This window comes from Styela clava, chromosome 10 (assembly GCF_964204865.1).
Source record: "Styela clava chromosome 10, kaStyClav1.hap1.2, whole genome shotgun sequence".
NCBI classification, from domain to species: Eukaryota; Metazoa; Chordata; class Ascidiacea; order Stolidobranchia; family Styelidae; genus Styela; species Styela clava.
In genome coordinates, this window is record NC_135259.1 from 16,913,420 (window position 1) to 16,937,678 (window position 24,259).

General features: G+C 33.6%; 3 protein-coding genes across 4 annotated transcripts; all 3 read left to right on the plus strand.

Annotated features, from left to right (window-relative positions):
* Positions 1-2,380: 2,380 nt before the first annotated feature.
* LOC120338354 (uncharacterized) lies at positions 2,381-8,521 on the plus strand. 2 transcript variants are annotated; one of them, XM_078116638.1, is made up of 7 exons: positions 2,381-3,195; positions 3,400-3,458; positions 4,291-4,306; positions 4,503-4,589; positions 4,980-5,182; positions 5,642-5,860; positions 8,452-8,510. In XM_078116638.1, exons 1-6 carry the CDS (start codon positions 3,123-3,125, stop codon positions 5,840-5,842), a joined length of 639 nt encoding a protein of 212 aa, XP_077972764.1. In that variant the 5' UTR covers positions 2,381-3,122; the 3' UTR covers positions 5,843-5,860; positions 8,452-8,510. The 2 variants fall into 2 exon arrangements, 1 of the variants encoding a protein (XP_077972764.1); XR_013478011.1 differs by having other exon boundaries at positions 2,384-3,195; positions 5,642-6,640; positions 8,452-8,521.
* A 3,020-nt stretch (positions 8,522-11,541) lies between these two features.
* On the plus strand, positions 11,542-15,124 carry LOC120338357 (uncharacterized). The gene is made up of 6 exons (XM_078117518.1): positions 11,542-11,705; positions 12,419-12,477; positions 12,957-12,972; positions 13,115-13,165; positions 13,607-13,827; positions 14,489-15,124. The coding sequence occupies exons 1-6, from the start codon at positions 11,633-11,635 to the stop codon at positions 14,687-14,689; spliced, it is 621 nt and encodes a 206-aa protein (XP_077973644.1). The 5' UTR covers positions 11,542-11,632; the 3' UTR covers positions 14,690-15,124.
* Positions 15,125-19,673: 4,549 nt separating this feature from the next.
* LOC120338356 (uncharacterized) lies at positions 19,674-23,554 on the plus strand. The gene is made up of 6 exons (XM_078117517.1): positions 19,674-19,775; positions 20,352-20,410; positions 20,809-20,824; positions 20,989-21,039; positions 22,267-22,490; positions 22,937-23,554. Exons 1-6 carry the CDS (start codon positions 19,700-19,702, stop codon positions 23,129-23,131), a joined length of 621 nt encoding a protein of 206 aa, XP_077973643.1. The 5' UTR covers positions 19,674-19,699; the 3' UTR covers positions 23,132-23,554.
* Positions 23,555-24,259: the final 705 nt, after the last annotated feature.

Sequence of the window (24,259 nt, forward strand, 5' to 3'; positions counted from 1 at the left end):
GTCAGGTGCCGAAATTGGCACGTGCTATTTCATAAGTACGGAAACTTACTCTAAAACTGAGTATGGTAAAAGATGTCGGATATAACAATTGATGTGAAAAAGTTTGTATAATTCACAAGCAAGTGACTAAGAGTCTAATCTAAACTAATGCTTTACGGGTATGTTTTAATTTGTATTTCACAAACTAGTGTAAGTATGGTGTCTTTTGTTATAAAGCCCCAGCCACTAATGCGAAAATGTGACATTTGGGAAAAACACCGACGCCACGTTTTAAAATAACAAATTAGAAATTATCCTGTTAGGGTTAGGGTTCGGAATGATTTGAAAATTTCCACCGCACTCTGCATTTCTATCGCTCACCCTAACTGGATAACTACTAATTAATTATTTTGGGCGGGTGCGAGGGTGTTTTTGGCCGACGGGGGCTTCGTACAAACGATACTAAATATGTTAGTACAACCCATTACCTGATTACATTAAATTTAGTCGGTTCTTTTACACACTGACGCAAAAAGAAGATTTGTTACCTGGGTCCACCAGTTGACGAGAAGAAAGGGGCCCGTTTTTAATCGATATTGCGCCGGTATACCTATATCGAACCTTCAAAAGTAAGTCATGCAACATATTTACTTACACAAGGATGCCGACAAAACGCGCTGCGTTTAAATTAAGTGGCAGTTCTGCAGTAAGCTGTACCCAATAACCGTATACGGTTATTGGTTTTCAAGTTTAGATTTTTATAGTTTGCTGGAGTGCGAGCCTCAAGTAACGGTGTAGATGTAGATTCTGGCGGCTACCTGTTCGTGCAAATTTGTTGGGTAATAAAATTTTGTACATGCGCCATCACATTATCAAACCTGTTGTGCGGTGGATGGTATAGCTGCATAGTAGAGCCATCAGTGTATACAACTCAGCTTTGAGACCGACAGAGAGTTAATTTTTAGCAAGGAACAAAACTGTTAGCATTCGACAAAATCCAACGCACTGCAGTGTAATGTCGGGCCATAACTCGCTGACTTCAGAATGTCAAGAATTGCTGGGACTGAGATGACATAACACGGTCAAGGCCAGAAAAAGTCTCGTCGGCACTGGGTGGCGGTAAGAGTGGCCATATCTTTGTAAAGACGAAATGACAAAAATTCTTTTTAAATGGACGTGCTGAAATTGCCCAAGATGTTCAAAGGTCGTGCAAATATCGATAGTCTTTATATATCTTTAATCAGGCTCAGTCAAATGTTGAGTAGCCACATCACTTGATCTTAGTCAAGAGGCTGAAGATGCGATTCGCAAGCGTAATAAACCTGGCAACCATGTTATTAACTTGGCTACTTGAGACAAATTCACGAATGATTAAACCTAGACGTTAAAACTAATGTTATCTGTTCATGAATATAATATACTCGAGGGATGTGAAAAGTAATATAGCAAATGCCTGGAGCAATATTAGATTTTTGGGCAGTGAAATAAAGGTGCCATAATAATATTTATAATTCACTTACCGTGTTTCCACGAACGGGGAAAATAACACTAGGGCCTCTTTTGGGGGATGTCTTTTATTTTCATTTATCAAAAACAAATTACACATAAAAAATTTCGAATAGACAAAATATGAAAACCGATATCCATTTACTTATAAATAACACGTTTTTATTATAAAAAAAAAACTGCTAAACATAGATTATTCAAAAATGACCATATCATCATTCTCTGAAATGTCTTGCAAGTCACTAGATTCATACATCTCAGGATACACGGTACAACCAAATCGATACAGTTTAAATTTATATAATGAAAATCATGACCGGTAGCATGATAACATGAATCCCTTGTTATGCTCGAAAACTCTTTCTATAAATTACAAAAATGCCAGAATACAAATATTCGTGAAGTAAATGTGATATTTTTATTGTGATTTTCCAAAAATATATATCCAGCAAGAGCAAAATAATAAACTCTGTGCACTATCGTTCAACTCGTTTCCGAATGAGTTCATCAACTCGTGTTCTGACGGTTCTGTATTAAGCAGTATCGGCCTTGAAACAATGAGGCAATTTAATATATTTTATATATATTTTTAAGAAATCACTTCTGCTCTAACGATCTATAATTAAATACATCCCATGTTTGAATCTATCAGCAGCCTATCACTTTACTCATTTCCGAATGAGTTCACCAACCTGAGGTATGACCAGGTTTGTATTAGGATACGAAACTATGCAGCAATATAATATTTTTTATATAAATTGAAAGATCACAAGAAAGCATGACATGAGAAGATCATTTGCTTTATAGGATGTTACCGCTCACCAAATAACTTGTTGCTGCGCCACGTTTGTTTAGAAAATGAGCTAACCGTATGCTGCATTGTTGTCAATGTTTTTGGCTGATGAGTTGTTTGGCATCGGTATGAGAATGTTATTTTAGATATTATAGCTAATGGAAGACTTGCAGGTTTTAAATTATTCATATGTATATAATATTTTTACTTTTAATAAATAGTGTAATATTAATATTTCTCACAGTGTTCAATGTAATATTTCTAAACAGTTCAGTCGAATTAATTTTTGACGGACCTTGAGGACACAACTTCCAGAAAACTTTTTATTTACAATTTATTATTTTTATGTTATTCATCAATCTTTATTTGTTTTTCTGTCAGTCGTTATAGAACCGGCAGAGGTAATGTGTTTGTTTATTTATTATACCGATTACTGATGCTTGCATTTTTCAATTCTGTGTATATGGTGTATATCAATATTGGGTTTGTTGACAAATAGTATGTGCCCACGGATACAATATTGCTCCAATCTTATCAGTTGTGTTTTTTGTATATATAATATGTATTTGTGTTTTTTTGATAATTTCGCAATAATACAAATTATCGCTACAACAAAGACGGTGCGCCATTTGGGAGTGCAACCTTATTATGAGTATTTCTGTAATTCGTATTGGCCTCTCCGTGGCCCCAAAGTCCGCGTCCCACAATTAGCTTTGATCAAGCCTCTGCGGCTACTTTGAATATGCGAAATTTCTGTCGACAACTACTTTTTAGTCATAGGTGTCATAATATTAAATTTTCAAGCACTAACAGACAGTAAAAACTAGCATTCCTAACAGAGATTATGGCAGATTGGATGAAAATTTGCGCGTTACTATTGGCCCTCGTTGGCATCTCTATTTCAAAAGAATCACCAGGTGAGAGTGGTATTGTAAACCTAAAAGTCAGTATATCGAAATGAAAATTTTGTACTCAAGGTGGGCATTTCAAACAGCAAGAGCGCTATGGTTAAAAGAACTGTGCCCACATAAGTAGAGACTTTTATTTCCATCTAGGATTGTCTATCTAGGAATGATAATAGTAGATATCGGTTTACCTCTAACTTTTTATTTTTTTTCTAGATGGTGTTTGTGTAAGGAAGTTGATCAAAGGCAAACTTGTGTCTGTGGGATCGTGTGAGGTAAGAAATATGTAGTTATTACCGCATCAAACTCTCCCCAATCTTCCATGCACCAAAGTGATATCCGAAAGTATTGCTTCGGTATCATATTACAAATTGTTAGTTATCCTAGTATAATCAATAGTATTATGGTAATGGTATGATTTTCTGAAAATTGTTATCCCTTTGTGTTTTTAAACTGAACTGACATCATTCATAGGACTATTTTACTGGGAACTGGGCTTCAATGAAGCCATTGCATATTGGAAAGAGACTAGAAAAGCATGATGACGTATATTTGTCTCACGACCCAACAGTGTGCTTCCTCACTTTTTTCCAATATGCAATGGCTTCAGTTTTTAGTGGATATACTTACATATTTATTGTGTTTTTTATATAAAGAGCCACCCAAAAGATAATGAGGTTTTTGTAACCACAAAATTATTGTCGAAAAGTTACTGTAATCTTTTTACACCTCCAAAAACAAACACGACATGCATTTTTGACGACGCATTTTATTTTTAAGTAAATTCGTATTTAAGTTCTGTGGTAGCGTAAAATCATACATGTGAAAAAGTATTCAACATAACTTACTAAAATACCAACTAGTAAAATTCTTATACTTTACAAGGCCATAATTCAGTGAACATGTGAAATTTAACATGACTTTCTTAGGGTTTGGGGTATCATACCCTCTCAAGTGTCGCAATATATCAATGTTTACGCAACGTTGTCGTTTTGAATGACGTAATATGCGTTAACCACATTCAGCTTCATGTGCGGATATGAGTCATGCTTGATATTGAGAGGTTTTATACATAGGTTCAAATTATGTTTTACATTTCTTTTTTAGAATAACAACGGCCAGGGTAAGTGAAATCTTCTCAATATTGTTTAGAGATGGATTCGAGGAGCGATTCAAGAGCTTGTCTTAAGATTTTTACCGAAATATCAGAAAAATCCTAAAATCCAAATTTTTTTCTTGAACAAATTTTTGCTGTCTTCCCATTTAAACTAATTTATCAAATTCAAATAATATTTAATTTGGTTTTATTTTAATATTAGGTGTTATTGATGAAATTCGAGCAAGGCTAGAAGCAACCAAAAGGAGAGAGAGAGAAAGGCTAGAAGATAGCAAGAGGCCGGTGAGAGGTCAGCAGATTCGCATACAAAAATCCTTTAAAAATTTCTTCATTGCAATGGATTGTTGTCTCGTGTAGTTTTCAGGGTACTCCAGAAGAATGTGAACCAAGATGGCGGACACCAGAAGGTAGTATGTGTACCAGGTTAGGGTTAGACCATAATTTCAGGTACAAATACTACGGGAGTCACTTGGCTAGTCCCTGAACTCATAATAGAACCAAAATAAGTAAAATTGTAATAACATTATGGCCTAACTTCTAGCTGGTACACATACTACGTTCCGATGTCCGCCGTTTTGGTGCCCATACTTCGGGAGCGCCTTTTTCAGTGATAATAGTCCTTTCTACGGTTCACTCATTTCGCTTTGTCTATTTCTAATAGTTGTTTATCTATTATCAGAAAACTGTGGCGTACTGTACAACTCGAAATGCTTCATTTACATACCTTCTGTAACGAAATATGACGCTGCGAAGGCACTTTGTACCAACATTGGTGGTCAGTTGGCTAATATATACAATCAAACCCACTACAAATTGATCGAAGATTACCTGCGAACCAAAACTACTTATGTTCTTTACGCATGGACTGGATTGATTTACCGGGTATGTGTGATTCGTTTCTACACAGTTTCAATTGAATTAGGCTACTTATTTCATATAACATAAATAGAATAAATTGGATACCACGGGCCCGTATGTATCGTTTTGCTCAATCGTGTTTGCTGTTGTCGAGACATCGTTTTTGTGCGGAAAACAAAAACATCTTTTTTATAAATAAATAATGGATCGAATTGGTTGCCAGAAGTAAGACATTGTACTTATTTTCAAAATTCATTGAGCCTTATTCGATCAGATTTTTAAAAATTCATTTCCCTTCATGAAAACACAGTTTAGCCACGGCTATCATTCGTTTTGATTTTACGAACTCGGAGCTAAGTCCCATTTCATTATGAGTCGCATTGGCGCTTCAGTTAGTTATTGGACCTTTGTGTTGATCTATCTGAGAATTGTCTCATGTCAATCGTTTTTTTTGTCGGTTTGAATTACTTTTTCCTATTTTAGAACGAAAAACTTTACCTGAGTACTGGACAAGAGGTCACATTTCCGTTAGAGTATTGGTACGGCAAAACTAAGAATCAAGGGAGTGATCCCAATGTGACAAGAACACATCTTTACGTCAGTGAAGATCCAAACAGCAGCACACGTGGAATTAATGTTCCTCCACCTACGGCGCAGGCATACGGCCCGTTATGTGAAACGTAGATATCGATATAGCGATTAGTACGTTTTAAAAGAATATCATATTATATTTTACACGGACATTTCAATCAAAGATCGTAATATATAAATTACATCAAAAGTAAAAATATACCCACAGCAAAAAGTAACGATTTCAATTCTTTATCAGATTGGCAAAGAACCTATTCAATAAAACCTTATAGCTATGATTTCTGATAGGGTCATTCACTTTAAATTTAAAAATAATAAGTAATATTTCAAATAGCGTTTTCCTAAAAATCACTTAGAAATCGGGTCAAATTTATTCAAATGGTTGCTTGTATATTCCAATATGTTGTTCTTTGTAATCTTTGTGATACTTCAACGGTTAGTTGAATGTTTATATGAGTTTACTTGATAATTATCCAAAAATTCTGTTTTATTTGTTTGAGTCATGCATTGAGCAAGTATGCATCGTCAGTATTTTCGCAAATCAAAATTTAGGTTTCGATTGAAACAATGGATCGAATATATAGGGGATTTTGGGACTTTATTTTTCGAAAGGAAAATTTAAATAAGAGTGTGACTCTGAAGAAAATATTTGAATAAGATAACGAATTCGATTCTTCTTCGTTACACATCAACATATCCTTTGACATATAAGGAACTTCTTTTGATAAAGATCTATATGTCATTTTGAGAGAGAGACAAGGGCAGTAACTTTGAAGACGTTGTATGTCAATTGTTGAAACAGTAATATTTAGAATTCAGGCATGGAAAACTAGAGAATAATCTTCTTCCTGGTACTTTTAGTCAGAAATTGCCCGTTTCAAAATGTTCCTGGTGAGATTAATTATTTATTAAAAAATTTTTTTATAAAATATATTTCAAACCCCAAATGTTTGCCAAATTAAGCATGTCATGTTGAAAATCGATGGGCCACACTTAAAACTTTATCGTCGGATTTCGATTGTCAAATTCAGTATACTCCGAACACCACCGTAGATTTTGTATGATCAATCAAAAGCTTGTTAGGTGTTATTACAGATAATTCTAAACAGATAAACTTGACTAGACTAATGGTTCGTCGCGATCATGACTAGGGCCGTAGCCAAGAATTTTTAAATCTAAACAAAATATTTTGAGAAACTTTTTTAAAATTATACACACAAGAATGCATTCTAAATTTTTTTGCTATATGTCATGCGATATTTGTATTTTGTACTAAATTTTAGACGGCGTTTGTGTCCGAAAATTGGTGAACGGCAAACTTGTCTCTGTCGGATCTTGCGAGGCAAGATATTTATTGTGCTGTTTTTATTAAAAGTTTGATTATAAATTTATGAATCGGTGTCCCTCTTATTTTTGTTTTTTATTTTTTAAATTTCAATATATCAATAGCATAAGTCGATGCCGCGTTTAAAGACAGAATTTTTAAGAGTAGCTTGTCGTCAAGCTATTATGAATTAACCAGTATCAAGATATACAATATGCATACGTGCAAATAATTGACTAATTAATATTACTTTAAAATCTTGTATTTATATTTTATATCATTTACAATCACAATGAGCTATCTCATTTGCATACCGGGTTGAAAGAATGGTATTTTGTCTTTTTCTTGTGCCACAATAAGTTTCAAACAAGCAGAGTTATTCAAAGTTATTTATTTATCTAAAGTAAATGGCATCAGTAAATTTGTATAAGTCAACCTATGTACGTATGCTATATATCAGAAGTGGGCAACAGGCGGCCCGTGGGTCACAACACGGCCAAGTCAAGCATTATCCATATGGCCATTGTCAGCACTCACATTTTCTCTCATCAAGCAAAATTTCTTAATCCGACAGTTCATGTTGAAAAAGAAGTTCAATGTTTCTTGCTCTTGTCGCTACGTTAAATCTTTCACACGTTTGCCCTGCGCCTTTATTACTGAAATAATAGCGATAGCCGTATACCGAATTTTTATGTGGTTCAGCTATAGATGTCTGAGGTTGGCTATATTGTTTCATTTCATGTCAAATTTCTTTCACCCTCTTCATATGTTCCAAACACCTCCAACAACATTATGTAGAAATTCACACTTAATAAATATTAACACAGCACTCATTAAGTACGCGATGTGCTCCCCTTGTTTATTACCATGACTGTGAAATATAGGTGACATGTCTACTTGGTTATAATTATTTATTTAATTTCACGAAAATAACGGAAAAGTTACCTGAGAAGACTTTTCATTTATCATGCGATTCATAATTAATCAAATAAAAGTTGAAACAAAGCAAAGGATGGACTGTTCAATTTATTTCCTAATATTGTTCGTTTTCTACTTTTTTTTATTTTTCCTACCCGCTTCAATAAGTTGACAATGATGAAAATTGGTACTCCTGCAGTATGTGAACCAAGATGGCCGACACCGGAACGTAGTATGTGTACCAGTTTGAGGTTGGACCATAATTTCAGGAACAAGTACTACGGGAGTCACTTGGCTATTCCCCGAACTCGTAACAAAAATAAGAAAAATTGGAATGAAATTATGGCCTAACCCTAACCTGGTACACATATTACGTTCCGGTGTCCGCCATCTTGGTTCACCCACTACAGGAGCACCTGGAATTTTCAACCATTAACTGCGAGTTTAATTATTCCTCTAGGTAATATTCAAGACATCAAGAGAAAGATAAATGGTTATGTGTTGGAGAGCGGTTAGTATATTATTTATTTAGTATTATTATTGTCTTATGTCCTTTAATTGTTTAAAATGTTTTAAACATAATATTTTTTAAACTTAATTGTGTATGCGTAAGCGAGAGGTTGGGAGTACCACTGAAGTTCTTAAAGTACAATGCTTATTGTTTAAGAAGAACCACGAAGAAGACGTTTATAACCATAAGCAATGACCTTTGTTGGCCACAACAGAAAAATATTTAAGTCAAATTGTTGAATGTTTGAAGCAATGACAATGCTTGAAACAATTTAAAACTGACTCCCGTGACTGAGTTCTCGCTTGTATTGTCCGCCACTCTGCAAATAATTGGAAAAATAAGAAATCATTCGTTTTGTTTTGCAGTACATTGTGACGTTATGTACACATCAAAATGCTTCAAATATCTACCAGCTCCTTCTTATGCTTTTTTCAAGTACGACGCTGCCAGGGGTCTATGTACTGTAATCGGTGGAAAGTTTGCCAATATATATGACGTAACCCACTACAAACTGATTGAATCGTACCTTCGATCAAAACTTGGCCATCGGTCAGTCTTTCACGTTTGGACTGGTTTATCTTATCGGATAAATATGAAAAATTTCCAAATTCGCTTCGTATCTTTTTGATTTTCGTAGCTGAAAATATTCTCTTCGTGAAACATTTTTCAAAATAAAATATAAAGATGTAAGATGAAGGTATCCTTTGGGCGTATGTCTTTAAATCTATACAGTGAATATTCAGAATTTTACTTATATCAATGTTTCTTTTGTACAGGCTTGTAATTATTCAAGACTACTGGTGAAGAAGTCACTTTCTCAATACAGTATTGGTATGGGCAAACTAAAACTCAAGCCAGAAACAATGATCCTACTTGAACAAGAACACATCTGTACAGCAAAGCAAAGATCCAAACAGCAGCACAAAAGGAATTGCTGCTATTCCACCTAATTCAGATGCATATGGCTCATTTTGTGAACGATCCTCTTGATTGAAAGTATTCATGCTAACCTTTGACTAATTGAACGTACTAATTCAGACTTTCTAATGCAATAAACTGTTTATTATTTTTTAATTTCAATAAATTTTATTACTCCATTGCAATACACTCGAAATAAATTTGTTCAAAATCACAAAGTTTCTTCAATATAACATTATATGTAATTATGCGCTTAGTCCAAAAATGACGTTTAAATTTAAACTTAGGCCAATTTCTACTTTCATTGATCAAAGAAATATTTATTTGTCGGTATTGTTTATTATTAAAAATTCCAAAGTCTTTCCATATATTTAATTCTCGAGTTTTTTCTTCATTTTTTTTCATTTTATTAGAATTGTCTCATGTCGTTCAAATGCATTGATTTTCTTTTTATCATTTAATGTATTTTTGTCAGAACATGCGTAAGTAAAAATTAATAAAGTAAAAGACCAGTCGGGTGTTTTTTTTTATCTCCATCGTTCACTATGATAGATTAATTGGAAGAGATAGTTGGGGCCGCTGGGGTGCTGACAGAAGATTTAAGATATTTTATTGAACGTGAGCCTATATCAAATCAAATGCAATCTTGTACATAAAATCATAAACTTTGCGACCGGCTACATTTCCCTATGCTATTGTTGAAACACATGATAAATACAAGTTGTTTGAATATGCTTCTGACATTTTTATTAAAGTGCTAAAAAATTTACAGTAGTTCTGAAAGAAAGTTTCTTTCCTTTAGTGTTACCAGGTGACATGAATGGAGATATTATGAATCTCCGCACAAGTGCATTATTAAGAAGTCCAAATAGTAGCTTCTCCCAAAAAAAAAAAAAAAACATTTCGCCTGTAGAATCGTGTTCAGTTCGCCCTTGTAAATGTCCTTACAAAGTTGGTATCACACTGTGACTCGCGGTTGAATCATAGTATTTATTGAGTATCTATGTGATATACGCTTCTCTTTTAACTGCTCAAATGTAAGTTCCGACCACAAAGAGCCATTTTTGGCGTTCTTGTTGTAAAGGATACTTTTCGGTTGGCCAAGTTTGATGCTGCAAGGCAGGTTTCACAACGCGAATCATTCGATATAATGTTCCAACCAAACGTAAGATTGGTAATTCACTAAGTAGAGAAATCTTTTCGCAAGATGCTTTTATTTACAGGCTTACAGCGTGTCCAAAAAGTTTCGCCCGAATTTATGGTAATAACAAATGTAAATTTAAATAAATTTTATTGCATTATAGGAAAAGATAAACCCTATCTGCGTGTTCTTACCCACGTGTTTTCAAACACGTTAGCGGGGTAAAACCCAAACTGACTTCTTCGGAGGTCAATAAGCACCCAATAGATTGAATGCCAAATTTTCGTATATTAAAAGTTACAATCGAATTGATCCGAATAACAGATAACGAAATAAACTAAAAACCTTACGCAAGTATTGTGATGAAACCAAATTTCTAACCAACTAAGAACGATAAAGACGAGGAATACTTAAAAGAGGGAAATATCATAAAGAAAATGAGGAAATGGAGCAACGACCTTGTTTCAGGCTGATACCATGCACTATTAACAATACCTGGTGAAAATATCGAAAGACACAGTAACTATCCCGATGTATGCCTACTCGCTACAGCATGATACATGATAAGTACAACATCCAACATCTATAGTATCCAATTCAATACGGGTTTACAATGAATCATCTTACAAATCGAAAAAAAAATATTATTTGATTATAAAGACTTTTTGGACACCCTGTAAATTAGAAAGATTAGATAAACTTTTAGCGGTGTTTCCAGTCCATTTGGCCGAGATAGGCATTGGGAAAATATCCTTGTAAACTCAACTCACGAAGGAAATTCGGGTTTTGAACAAAACAATTGTTTGGACGTAGGGATATCAGGATTAATTTGAAATTAATGCAAATTTCAAACAAAACGGTAAGATCGAAAAGTTTAAATAATATTTGAATACAGAAAATGGAAAGTTTTCCGACGTTACGTGACTTAAGTTGCATTCAATTTTCCTACATAAAATAAATTTAGTTTGATCTAAGTTCGTATAAGTGAAAGAGAGTGAGTGAGAAACGAAGCAGATTTACCAAATTGAATTCTTCGGAAGATTAATTAATAAAACAAGAACACAATAAAATATGAAAAACTGGGCAAAGATATTTGTACTCGCACTTTCCGTCTTCAGAAATTTTGCATTGGACAAAGTTCCTGGTGAGTAAAATCTTTATGATTTGGAGTCGGGTCTACAAAAACTGATTTCATGCAATGAAATAGCCTACGCTGAAAATGATCTATTTTAAAACTATAGACAACAATGCGTCAACATATGCGCATGAAGGTTAAATGACCAAACTAAATAGCTGAGTAGTAAACAACTTACCATAAATCTCTTATCATTCGAATCTTTTGAAGCAAAATTACTAATCAGTAAAACATATGCGTATGAGGACCGGCAAAGCCAAACGATTTTCTATGCGACTATCTTGAGGTAATTATTGCATGATTGCGACCAGGTAAACTCATGTTGATAATAAATGAAGCACAACCGGTGTTAGCAAAACGATGTAATTTGCCGGAAATTCGAAACGTCGGCAAATTACATCGTTTTACTAACACCGGCTGTGCTTCATTTATTATCAACATCTTATGGTAATGTCACGTGACGACGCAATATGTGCGAAAATAGTAAATTTGTGGATGAAATATCGAGACCTATGCGACTCAAAAAAAATTGAAAAAATATAAATGGTCTTCTTGCGACTTCTCTCATCTTGAAGTAGGGACCATTTGGAATATATTGATACTTTAATTTGCGAGTAATGCGAGATTTTTTCATATCCATAACAATAGGTTAAAAGCTTCAAAATATATACTCTCTATGTCCAATATTGTTCATGAATATATTTTTACTATTTCATTTTTAGATGGCGTTTGTGTGAGGAAATTCGTGAACGGCAAACTTGTCTCCGTGGGATCGTGTGAGGCAAGATATTTAAATTATTTTCGTATGTAATTTTTAAGCCTATATATCTAGATTTGTTGTGGCCTGGTTCGTTTGTAAATCACAATTTGTCAATTACCTTTTGCCATAAGAAAACAATTGCATTAAGGTCAATAACGTCCGGGTAATAACTCATTGTTTTTCCGCGTACTCTGATTTCGGGTAATTTGACTAAGCAGTATGCATATATGAAATTTCCACATCAACGATGATTACAGTATTTAGACTGAGTATTGTGGCTGTGAACTTTGCATTTTGTATCAGTTACAATGAGTATCAAATTTAAACAAACGTAGTGTCTCGGTAATTTTTCTTCGTCATGAAAACTTCTTCCTTGTAAGTAAATTAATGCAAATTATTTACAAACCCGAATAGACATCACTTTACGCAAAATAACTAACAATTAACTGTAATTTAGATGAAAATAAAGTCTTTTTACCTAATTTGTTTATATATTTCAGGAAAACAACGGAGGTGGTAAGTAGAATAATATGATATTGCGTAGTACGATGACATTCAAAAAAATTTTTTACGTTATTGACCAAATAGCTTCCTATGTGGTTTTACGTTATTTACACTTGACAAGCATGAGTTTATTATTTCAAAAACATTGTTCTAGACATTATTTATGGAATCAAGAAAAAGTTGCGTGGTCAGGTTGCGGAAATGGGTCAGTATTTTGGTTGTCTTTTAAGTTTTTTTGGTAATTTTGAGATTTTTTTTCCTGAACAAGCTTTTCATTGCATGGTATTCCATGAAAAAATTAGGGGAGAGGAATCTGCGTCATTGTTAGAAATTTATTTATCCGTAGTAAAGGTTTTCAGTTGAATAAGCTTAGAAAATTTAGGAAAATATTGCAATATTCTAAGCATCGAGTAAAGGCAACATTTAGGTGGAACATTTTTCTGTTTAACAAAGCAAAGTTGCGTAATAAAATAGGTAAATATGTTGATTATTTTATAATGAGTTTTTCAGCACAATGATTTTGAACCTATGTACGGCAAACAAACAACCTTACGAAATATCACAATTAACTAATGTTATTCGAGAAAAAGTATGATTCATTGCATTTTCCAGAAAATACTAGATCTAATTTTGTGTCTTTTTTCAGGAAATTGTGATGTCATGTACAAATTAAACTGCTTCAAATATATACCAGCTCCTTCTTATGCTTATTTCAAGTACGATGCTGCCAAGGGTCTATGTGAAGGAATTGGTGGACGATTAGCCAATATATATGACGTAATCCACTACAAACTGATTGAATCGTACCTTCGATCAAAACTTGGTCAGCAGTCACTCTTCTACGTTTGGACTGGTCTAACTTATCGGGTAAATAGGAGAAATATTCAAATTCTCTGTATTTTTTATTTTTATATCAGGAAATATTGCAAACTACAGCTACTACAAAATCCTTTTACGAAACCTTTTATTTAAAATAAAGAGTTGGTGTGAGGAGGATAAACTCCAGCGATGTAACTGCCACAAACTGGCCGGCCACATCCTTCAGTGTGACCCTCGTCAATCCTCAGATTTTTTCTTATCCAACATTAAATCTCAATCAAAAAGTTTATGTTTAAAAAGGCGCTCACATGGATAAAAGTACATAACATTTTTCTCTTGTCGCTGCGTTTCATACGTTTCGCTCAATTCCCCTATTACGGCAAGGTTATGCGATAGCTCCCTTTTTCTTCTCTTCCGTTCCCGCGGCGCTCGGGTTGTCGGTAATATATTTCGTTGCTGTAGGCTTAAATAACATTTGCTTTCATTCCTTGTTTTGCAATAATCGCTGCTTATTTAATTCGTTGTGTACATGGGGAAACTAAATTTTTGTGTGGCCCAGCTACATTTCTGAAGTTGGTTATCCGGCCCACTGACAAGAAATTTTGCGCACCCTTGTATTAGGGCATTTGCTCAATTCTGTGCTGTATAACCAGACTGTTGTTCAATTCAATGCTTCATCTCTTCACATATATATAATATTACATTCTAGAACAACAAGTTATTCTTGACTACTGGCGAGGAAGTTACTTTTCCAATAGAGTATTGGTACGGAAAAACTACAAATCAAGGGAGTGATCCTACTTGGACAAGAACACATCTATATGTCAGCAAAGATCCAAACAGTGGTTTAAGAGGAATTAATGCTCCTCCCCCAACATCAGATGCAGCTGGTCCACTGTGTGAACTATAGGTCAAATGAATATAGACTCCTGTATATAATTGAGCTTACTAATTTAGACTTCTTTGTTAAGGAAGTTGTTTAATATTTCAATATAAAAATTATGTTGGACACGAAAAATTCTGTTTGGCCCCGCACGAATAAAAGTGCGGTAACCGCTGTGACATTAAGAATAAAAAAAACTGCTCTTAACTTTTCTACCTTCTTAGGACATGAATGACCCTCTCGAGCCTCAAATTCATTCTAAAAATAAATATTTGTCGGAAGTATCTTAATAGTAAAAATTCCAAAATCTTTAATTTTCTTTTTTTCCGAATTTTTCCCTTTTTTATCATTATTCCAATTATGTCTAATGTTGTTCAAATGCACTGATTTTTCTTTTTATCCTTTAATGTATTTTTGCCAGAACATGCATTATGTAAAAAGAAATAAACAAAATACCAAACATAAAAACCGAGTGAATTTTTTTGTTTGTTGATCACTATGATAGAATAATTGAAAGAGAGGGGGAGGCGATGGAACGGTGACAGAAGATTTAACATAAAGATATTTTATTCAGCTCGAAACTAAAATAAAATTGAATGCAATCTTTTACATAGAATCTCAAATCTTGTGAATGGCTACACATCACCCTGCTGCCGTTGACACATATAATGGATGCAAATTATTTTAATACGCATTTGAAATTTTTAATAAAGCAATGGGAAATTTGCAGATGCTCTAAAAGAGAGTTGTTTTTATAAAATAATCCAATCAGGACGATACATTTCTCGAATCTGAGATATCTTTCACCAATTGCAGCGTTTAATAAATGATCTATTATGGAAGGGGAATAGGAATCAAGCTAAGTACTGGAGTCTCAATGAATCTCCTATGAAGAGCATGAATAAATATAGCCAACGTGTGCCTTGTCAGAGTGCTAGCCTATATAATATATACCTTCAATATCTTATCATACAAACCATTCAAAGCAAAATTACTAATCAGTAAAACTGTTGCAGCAATGCGTATAAGGACCAATAAGGCCGTATCTGAATCCATGAGTTTGTCCAAACAATTTTCCATACGCCTATTTTGACGTAATGTCACGTGGCGTCGCAATATGTTTCAAAATAGTAAATTTGTGGATGAAATAACGTGACCAATGCGACTCACAAAAAATTGAAATTATATAAATGGCCTTCTTGGTTCTTGCTACCTCTGACATCTTGAAGTAGCGACCATTTGAATTATATTGATGCGTTAATTGCGGAGGAATGCGAATTTTTCATAACAATAACAATTAGTTGAAAGCTTCAAAATATATACTCTTCGTCACGAAATCTTCTTAATTGTGAGTAAATTAATGCAAATTATTTACAAACCCGAATAGACATCTCTTTGCGCAAAACACTAACAATTAACTGTAATTTAGATGACAATAACGTCTTTTTACCTAATTTGTTTATTTATTTCAGGAAAACAACGGAGGGGGTAAGTAGAATAATATGATATTGCCTAGTACGATGACATTTAAAAATATATCACAAGTAGAAACCAATCATATTTTTACTTCATAGACCGAATAGCTTCTTATGCGGTTTTCTGTTATTTACACTTGATAAGCATGAGTTAATTATTTCAAAAATATTGTTCTAGACATTATTAATGAGATCAAGAAAAGGTTGCAGGACCAGGCTGTGGAAATGGGTCAGTATTTTGCCTCTCTTTTAACTTGTTTTGGTGATTTTAGGAGTTTTTTTCTGAACAAGCTTTTTAATGCACGGTATTCGTTGATGAATTTAGTGGAAAGGAAACTGCGTCATTATTAGAAATTTATTTAACCGTATTAAAGGTTTTCAGTTGAGTAAATTTGAAAAAAAGTAAAAAAAAAGGTTTCTTTTGATTTTTTTCACTGGGTAAAGGAAACATTTGTGTGAAACATTTTCTATTTAACAAAGCAAACTTACGTAATAAAATAGGTAGACATGTTGATTACTTTATATTGAGTTTTTCAGCCTAATGATTTCGAACTTATGTACGGCAAACAAACAATTTAACATAACATCACCCTTAATGTTAATCGAGAAAAAAGAGAGATTCATTGCTTTTTTTTTCAGAAAATTGTGATGTCATGTACAAATCGAACTGCTTCAAATATATATCGGCAAGTTATGCTGTTGATTCCAAATACGATGCTGCCAAAAGTCTATGTGAAGGAATTGGTGGAAAATTAGCCAATATATATGACGTAACCAACTACAAAATGATTGAATCCTACCTTCGAACAAAACTTGTTCAGCATTCAGTATTTTACGTTTGGACCGGTCTCACTTATCGGGTAAAAACGAAAAATATTTCAAACTCCGTGTAATATTCTGATTTTTATGTTACGAAATATTAGAAACTACCGCTACTACCAAATCCTTTTATAAAACCTTTTATTTAAAATAAGGAGTTGGCGTGAGGCGGAATAAACCTCAGCGATCTTCGAGACATAAATGTACCACGAAAGTACTCGAAGTTTAGAGCAGGGGTGTGCAACAGGCGGCCCGCGGGCAACAAACCGGTCCACCACGCCCTTTGGTGTAGCACTTGTCGACACTCAGATTTTCCCCATCAAGCATAAAATCTCAATCCGAAAGTTTATGTTTAAAAAGGCGATGACGTGGTAAAAGTATATAATATTTTTTACTCTTGTCGCTGCGTTAAACGTTTCTCCCCTTTTTGCTAGTTTTCATTTCGTTGTTTACATGGGGACATTTTTGTGTAGTCCGGCTCGATTTCTAAAGTATGTTATCCAGCCCACCGACAGAAAATTTGCACATGCCTGTTTTAGGGCATCTTCTGGTTAAAGCTTGTTGTTTTCACCACAAGGCTATTATTTAGTCGTTTAGGCTTTCGTGTCCATATATTTGAGCATTTATCTCTTATTCGTTTCAATGCCTAATTCGTTCATTTATATATTTCAAATCTAGAACAACAAATTATTTCTGACAACTGGCGAAGTAGTTACTTTTCCGATAAAGTATTGGTACGGCAAGACTAAGAATCAAGGGAGTGATCCTACCTGGACAAGAACACATCTGTATGTCAGCAAAGATCCAAGCAGTGGTTTGAAAGGAATTGCTGCTATTCCACCGAATTCAGAAGCATATGGGTCATTGTGTGAACAATAGGCTTGGATAAAAGTTTTCATGCTAATATGTGAATAATTGAGCTTACTTATTCAGACCTCACATACTGAAGCAAATTATTTGAAAATGACAAAGTTTGTTTAATAGACGACATCGTTGTTAACCCTATAAATTTAAGTTCGGTATCAAATTACTGTATAGATTTGAACTTGATCCAATTTTTTTAAGATCAGAAAATATTCACTTGTCGGAGATACTTTATTAGTAAAAAATTGCAAAAACTTTTTTTTCTTCTCAAAGTTTTCTCTTCATTTTTCATTTATCAAGAAATATCTAATGTCGTTCAATTGCATTTATTTTTCTGTGGGGACCGATAAGGCGGAGGTAGATGATTCAAGAAAAAGATAGTTTATCAAGCCCAAGACTAATATGCAATTACATACCACCTGTAAATGAAATCTTGAGCTTTGCGAAAGCTCATACTGACGTCATGAAAATTTTGCAATTGCTCCGAAGGGAAGTTTTCTCCACTTACTGTTCCCAGGTGAACCGTAGATACAATTTTCGAATATAGGAAATGAATAAAAATCACGCTAAATTCAAGAGCTAGAAGTATTCTCCAAACAAGTGAATTCATATAGTCAAATAGTAGTTTGTCATAAGGACGTAGAAACGAAAATAATTCGTCTTTTAAATTTAGTCCGACCTCCACATACCCTTCAACCTCGTACATGTCCTTTACAAAGAGGGTATCACAATGTGATTCATGAAGTATTTATTGAATTATATTTTGACAGACGCTTTTTTAACTGCTAAAATTCAAGTTTCACTTATAGAGGGCCGTTCTTAGCGTTAGTTTTATAAAAGATACATTCGGTTAGGCCATTTTAATGTTGAAAGGCAAGTTTTACATCACAACACATTGGTTCTATTGTTCAAAACGAACATTAGATTCGCTGAGTGTTCATTCATTGAGTGGAGAAATCATTTCGCACAATCCTATTATTTTCAATAATACATTAGCAAGATCTGATAAACTTTCAGCGGGATTATAACCATTTGGTTGAGTCGAGTATTGAGGAAATACCCTTGGAAACTCAACTCACGAAGAAAATTCAGATTTTGAACAAAACAATTGTTTGAATATTAGGATATTAGAATAAAATTGAAATTTATGCAAAGTGTAAACAAAACAGTAAGGTTCAAAAGTTTAGATAATATTTGAACACAGAAAATATAAAGTTTTCCGACGTCACGTGACTTAGATTACATTAATTATCCCTACATCTAGTTTCTTATAAGTGAGAGTGTGAGTGAGAAACGAAGCAGTTTTTCCAAATTGAATACATTGGAAGATTAATTAATTTAACTGAAACATAATCAAATATGAAAAATTGCCCATTTTAATGCTGAGATGCAAGTTCCAAATCACAACACATTGGTTCTATTGTATCAAACGAACGTTATATTTGCAATTTGCTAATCCTTCCGCGTAATATTATTATTTGCACGAATACATTAGCAAGATCCGATAAACTTTTAGTGGGATTTCAATCCATTTCGTTGAGTCAATCATTGAACAAATATCCACAAAAACTCAACTTGTGAAAAAAATTTAAATTTTAAACCAAACAATCGTATGAATATGGAGATTCTAGGTTTAAATTGAAATTATTGCAAATTTTAAGCATAACAATGTGGGCAAACTCTAGATAATATTTGAATACAGCAAATAAAAAGATTTCCGAACTTACGTGACTTAGTCAACACTCATTTTCCCTGCGTAAAACTAATTTATTTTGATCTATTTTCTTATAAGTGAGAAAGGGTTGGTGAGAGACAGAATCAGTTTTATCAAATTGAATTCATCGGAAGATTAATTAATGAAACTAGAACAAAATAAAATATGAAAAACTTCTGGGCAAAGATATTTCTACTCGCTCTTTCCGTCTTCGAAAATTTTGCGCTGGAAAAAGTTCCGGGTAAGCAAAACCTTTATTATATGACTGTTAGAGTCAGATCTACAAAAATGATTTCATGCAATGGAATAACCTAAAAGTTCTTTATTTTAAACAACAAGATAGCAATGCGTCAATATGAAAATGGATGTCAAATGACTAACTGAAATAGCCTATATAATATATACCTTCAATCTCTTATCATACAAACCATTCAAAGCAAAATTACTAATCAGTAAAACTGTTGCAGCAATGCGTATAAGGACCAATAAGGCCGTATCTGAATCCATGAGTTTGTCTAAACAATTTTCCATACGCCTATTTTGACGTTATGTCACGTGGCGTCGCAATATGTTTCAAAATAGTAAATTTGTGGATGAAATAACGAGAAAAATGCGACTCACAAAAAATTGCAATTATATAAATGGCCTTCTTGGTTCTTGCTACCTCTGACATCTTGAGCATTTGAATTATATTGATGCGTTAATTGCGGAGGAATGCGAATTTTTCATAACAATAACAATTATTTCAGAGCTTCAAAATATATACTCTTCATGTCCAATATTGTTCATGACTATATATCTATTATTTCATTTGTAGACGGTGTTTGTGTGAGGAAATTGGTGAACGGCAAACTTGTCTCCGTGGGATCGTGTGAGGCAAGATATTTATTTTATTTTTGTATGTAATTTTGAATCCTATAAATATTTAGATTCGTTATGTCCTGGATCCTACGTCTTAACTTATCAATTACCTTTTGCAATTAGAAAACAATACTCAGCAGTATGCTCATAAAAAGTCCCCACATCAATGTTTACTGATTATTGTCGCTGTAAACTTATTTGCATTTTGTATCAGTTACAATGAGTATCAAAATTGAAGAGACGTAGTATCTCGGTAAATTTTCTTCGTCATGAAAACTTTTTATTTGTAAGTAAATTAATGCAAATTATTTACAAACCCGAATAGACAACACTTTACGCAAGAACACTAACAATTAACTGTAATTCAGATGACAATAACGTCTTTTTACCTATAATTTGTTTATGAATTTCAGGAAAACAACGGAGGGGGTAAGTAGACTAATATGATATTGCCTAGTACGAAGATAATTAAAAACAATCCTAAATAAAACTAATATTATTTTTCACTTTATTGATCGAATAGCTTCTTTTGTGATTTTTCGTTATTTACACTTGATAAGCATGAGGTAATTATTTCAAAAATATTGTCCTAGACATTATTAATGAGATCAAGAAAAGGGTGCAAGGCCAGGCTGTGAAAATGGGTCAGTATTTTGATTTTTATTCATCTTTTTTGGTGATTTTTAGAGGTTTTTCCTAAACAAATTTATTAAGTCACAGTAATCATAAAATTACCCGAGAGAAAACTATGTCATTCTTAGAACTTTATTTATCGGTCGTAAAGGTTTTCATTTGGTAAACAATGAAAAAATGTAAATAAAATATTGCTTTATTCTTTCCCTGGATGAAGGCCTGACAAAGCAGTATATATATATAAACAAAAACTTTCTGTTAAGCAAAACAAGCTTAGGGGAAGGTGGGCCACGGTAGCGACGCAAGTTATGGGATGAAATTGGTTTTGAGAGGTTGAAACTAGAATTTTGTCATTTAAGTTTTTGCGTTTTTCTACTTTAGCCTTTCCAACATGACAAACCACTGTCTGATATATTTCAACTTTAGTCCACTTTAAAATATTCATAACGTTGGCGTGTTTATGTGCCTTCCTAATCTTGACGTGGGACAGTCTGAAAATATTTGTTTCCTATGGGGAACAACGGACCGGGGTTCAGTAGGACATGCTCCACTGGCAACAATTCGACAGTGTTTGATCCATTGAGTGATTGGACGCCTAGAGATGCGTTATGTTTTGTGTAATATTAAGGTACCTTTTGGCCCATGGCCCAATATGAAATATATTCCAGATTCAAAAATATTTTTTAGATACAGATTCGAAAAAATAAATAATTTGCCTTTGGCCGGAATTAGAAAATTTACTTAAATTTACTTTACTTAAATGCTGGCTGTATTTTAAAAATTACACCATCGTTTTTTTTTGTTTTTTTTTAATGTGCCCCAGGGCCTGTTCGAATGTGCCCTACAAGTGGGGTACAATGGGACACTTGATAGACGTTTTTTGAAGCATTTTAGTGAAAGACGTGTGTCGCTAGGGAATTTTTTAGTCGATGAATAAATATATACTACATTTACCCCTCTCTGCATTAGCCGTGCAATGTGAAATGAATGTGCAGAATATAGGGCTTAAAATATGCAAAAGAAAAAAGTGTCTCAAACTTCCCCGCTTTCCCTTACGTAATAACATAGGCATACATGATTATTTTATATTGAGTTTTTCAGCCCAATGATTTTAAATCCATGTTACGGCAAACAAATAACGTTACATAACATCACCATGAAAGTTACTCGAGAAAAAGTATGATCCATTGCATTTTCCAAAAAATACATGATCTAATTTTGTGTTTTTTTTTTGCCAGGAAATTGTGATGTCATGTACAAATCAAAATGCTTCAAATATGTACCAGCCCTTTCTGGTGCTTATTTCAAGTTTGATGCTGCCAAGGGTCTATGTACAGGAATCGGTGGAAAATTTGCCAATATATATGACGTAACCCATTACAAACTGATTGAATCGTACCTTCGTACAAAAATAAAACCTTCGTGGTCCGTGATTTATGTCTGGACTGGTCTATCTTATCAGGTTTGAGGGCAGATATTTTGCTTCTTAACTTTTGATTTTTTAAACTATACTAAACAGGGGCGTAGCCAGGGGTGGTTTTGGGGGTCACAGCTTGAAACGCGTTTTAGACCCTCAAGACTCAATAAACACACAAGTTTTCCGGTGTTTCGATCTAACTTGGCAAATGGAAATTTCAGAACACCCCCCCCTCTTTGAAAGATTCTGAATACGCTCCTGATACTAAACTCACAATTGTGTTTTTTAAAACGCTAGAACTGAAATGTAATAAAGTATATCTCATCAACGAAACATTTTATTTGAAATGTTCCGCTATTTGAAATAGCATATAACATTAGTCTTCGTCAAATAAGAAGAAAAACACCTATATTTAAATATTTACTAGGCTTAAAATTATAAATTAATATTTAAATATTATCAAATAAATAAAATAACACGTATACGTTTAGAATCAAAAGTTCTTTCTATCTACTGGCGAAGAAGTCACTTTTCCACCTGAATATTGGTATGACCAAACTCCGAAAAACGATCCTACTTGGACAAGAACACATCTGTACGTCAGCAAAGATCTAAACAGCAGTATAAAAGGAATCGCTGTTCCTCCTCCAACTTCTGATGCATATGGAGCACTCTGTGAAATATAAGCACATATGTAGGGACTTAGCTTAACACCTTTTTATAAAGAAAATATGCAAAACATCTTAGAAAATCGTGTTATTTCCTTACTTACTGCATTCACAGAAAATTTGTTGGAAATTCACACAAATTCTTTTAGCTGGTGTTGTTAAGATATGATTACTTGTATATGGTATTTTAGTTTGATGCATTTTTATTTTTATCTTATATGAGTTCTCAAGACCTTATAACTTTTCAGTCAATACCATATTTGGTTATTGAAAAATCCCAAGTGGAAAATTTGTCGAGAGTTTCAAAACGGACAAATTTCGTCATTTTTTTTTTACAATATTTGGAAAATGTCTAATATTATTCAAGTGCGTTATATTATTTTGAGTGTTTTTCTACATTTTATTCGAAACCACTATCACAAATTTAAATTGAAAAAGATATTATAAATATAACATTGAACTTGAAAAATAAATGTCTCATTTTTGTTATTGACGAAGCTATCAGAGGAGGAAAAACTGAACGCCTCAAGGTATTTGGATGCCCTTGAATGGTTGTAAGCAGTTCATAGAAAAGAGCACTGAAAGACAATTCGGAGTTGTTTTTGTCATTTATCTAGGATATGGCAGTCATGGCTCGCGCCATGGGCGCCGTTTGGACAGGGGCGCAAAACACGCGAAAAGTTCTAAACGTATAATGTTTCAATAAAACTTGAAAATAAATTAAACACGTATTTCTAATTAAATCATATAAAGTCTAATAAAAATGTCAGCCAACGATCAATGCAGTTTGTTCCGTCACTTAGCGCAATTGATGGTGACTTCATAATTCAACATAAATATATACCTAAATTGATACGTTACTGGACAAACTGCACCTCATATTTGCTCTGCTATCGTACTGGAGCGAAAATTTATGAATATTCGTACAATAAGAGAGAGTGTTTCAAAGCGTGGAAAGAAATTTGAACAATAAAACCGGAATTATTAACGCCGAATTCCATGTACAAATTTAGAAGGAAAGGCAAAAATGAAGTGAGATTCTTAATTGAATATTGCATGGAATAAAGTAGCCTGTCTGGCAGAATGAAAATTTCGCTTTGCGAGGGCACAGAGAATCACTTCAAGCAGATAGCGATTCAAATCTTG

Coding starts and splice junctions, on each gene's coding strand:
- LOC120338354 (XM_078116638.1), top strand. CDS start 3,123: ATGGCAGATTGGATGAAAATTTGCGCGTTACTATTGGCCCTCGTTGGC. Junction 3,196..3,399: donor TATTTCAAAAGAATCACCAG/GTGAGAGTGGTA, acceptor TTTTTTTTCTAG/ATGGTGTTTGTGTAAGGAAG. Junction 5,183..5,641: donor GGACTGGATTGATTTACCGG/GTATGTGTGATT, acceptor TTCCTATTTTAG/AACGAAAAACTTTACCTGAG.
- LOC120338357 (XM_078117518.1), top strand. CDS start 11,633: ATGAAAAACTGGGCAAAGATATTTGTACTCGCACTTTCCGTCTTCAGA. Junction 13,166..13,606: donor TGGTCAGGTTGCGGAAATGG/GTCAGTATTTTG, acceptor GTCTTTTTTCAG/GAAATTGTGATGTCATGTAC. Junction 13,828..14,488: donor GGACTGGTCTAACTTATCGG/GTAAATAGGAGA, acceptor ATTACATTCTAG/AACAACAAGTTATTCTTGAC.
- LOC120338356 (XM_078117517.1), top strand. CDS start 19,700: ATGAAAAACTTCTGGGCAAAGATATTTCTACTCGCTCTTTCCGTCTTC. Junction 21,040..22,266: donor AGGCCAGGCTGTGAAAATGG/GTCAGTATTTTG, acceptor TTTTTTTGCCAG/GAAATTGTGATGTCATGTAC. Junction 22,491..22,936: donor GGACTGGTCTATCTTATCAG/GTTTGAGGGCAG, acceptor GTATACGTTTAG/AATCAAAAGTTCTTTCTATC.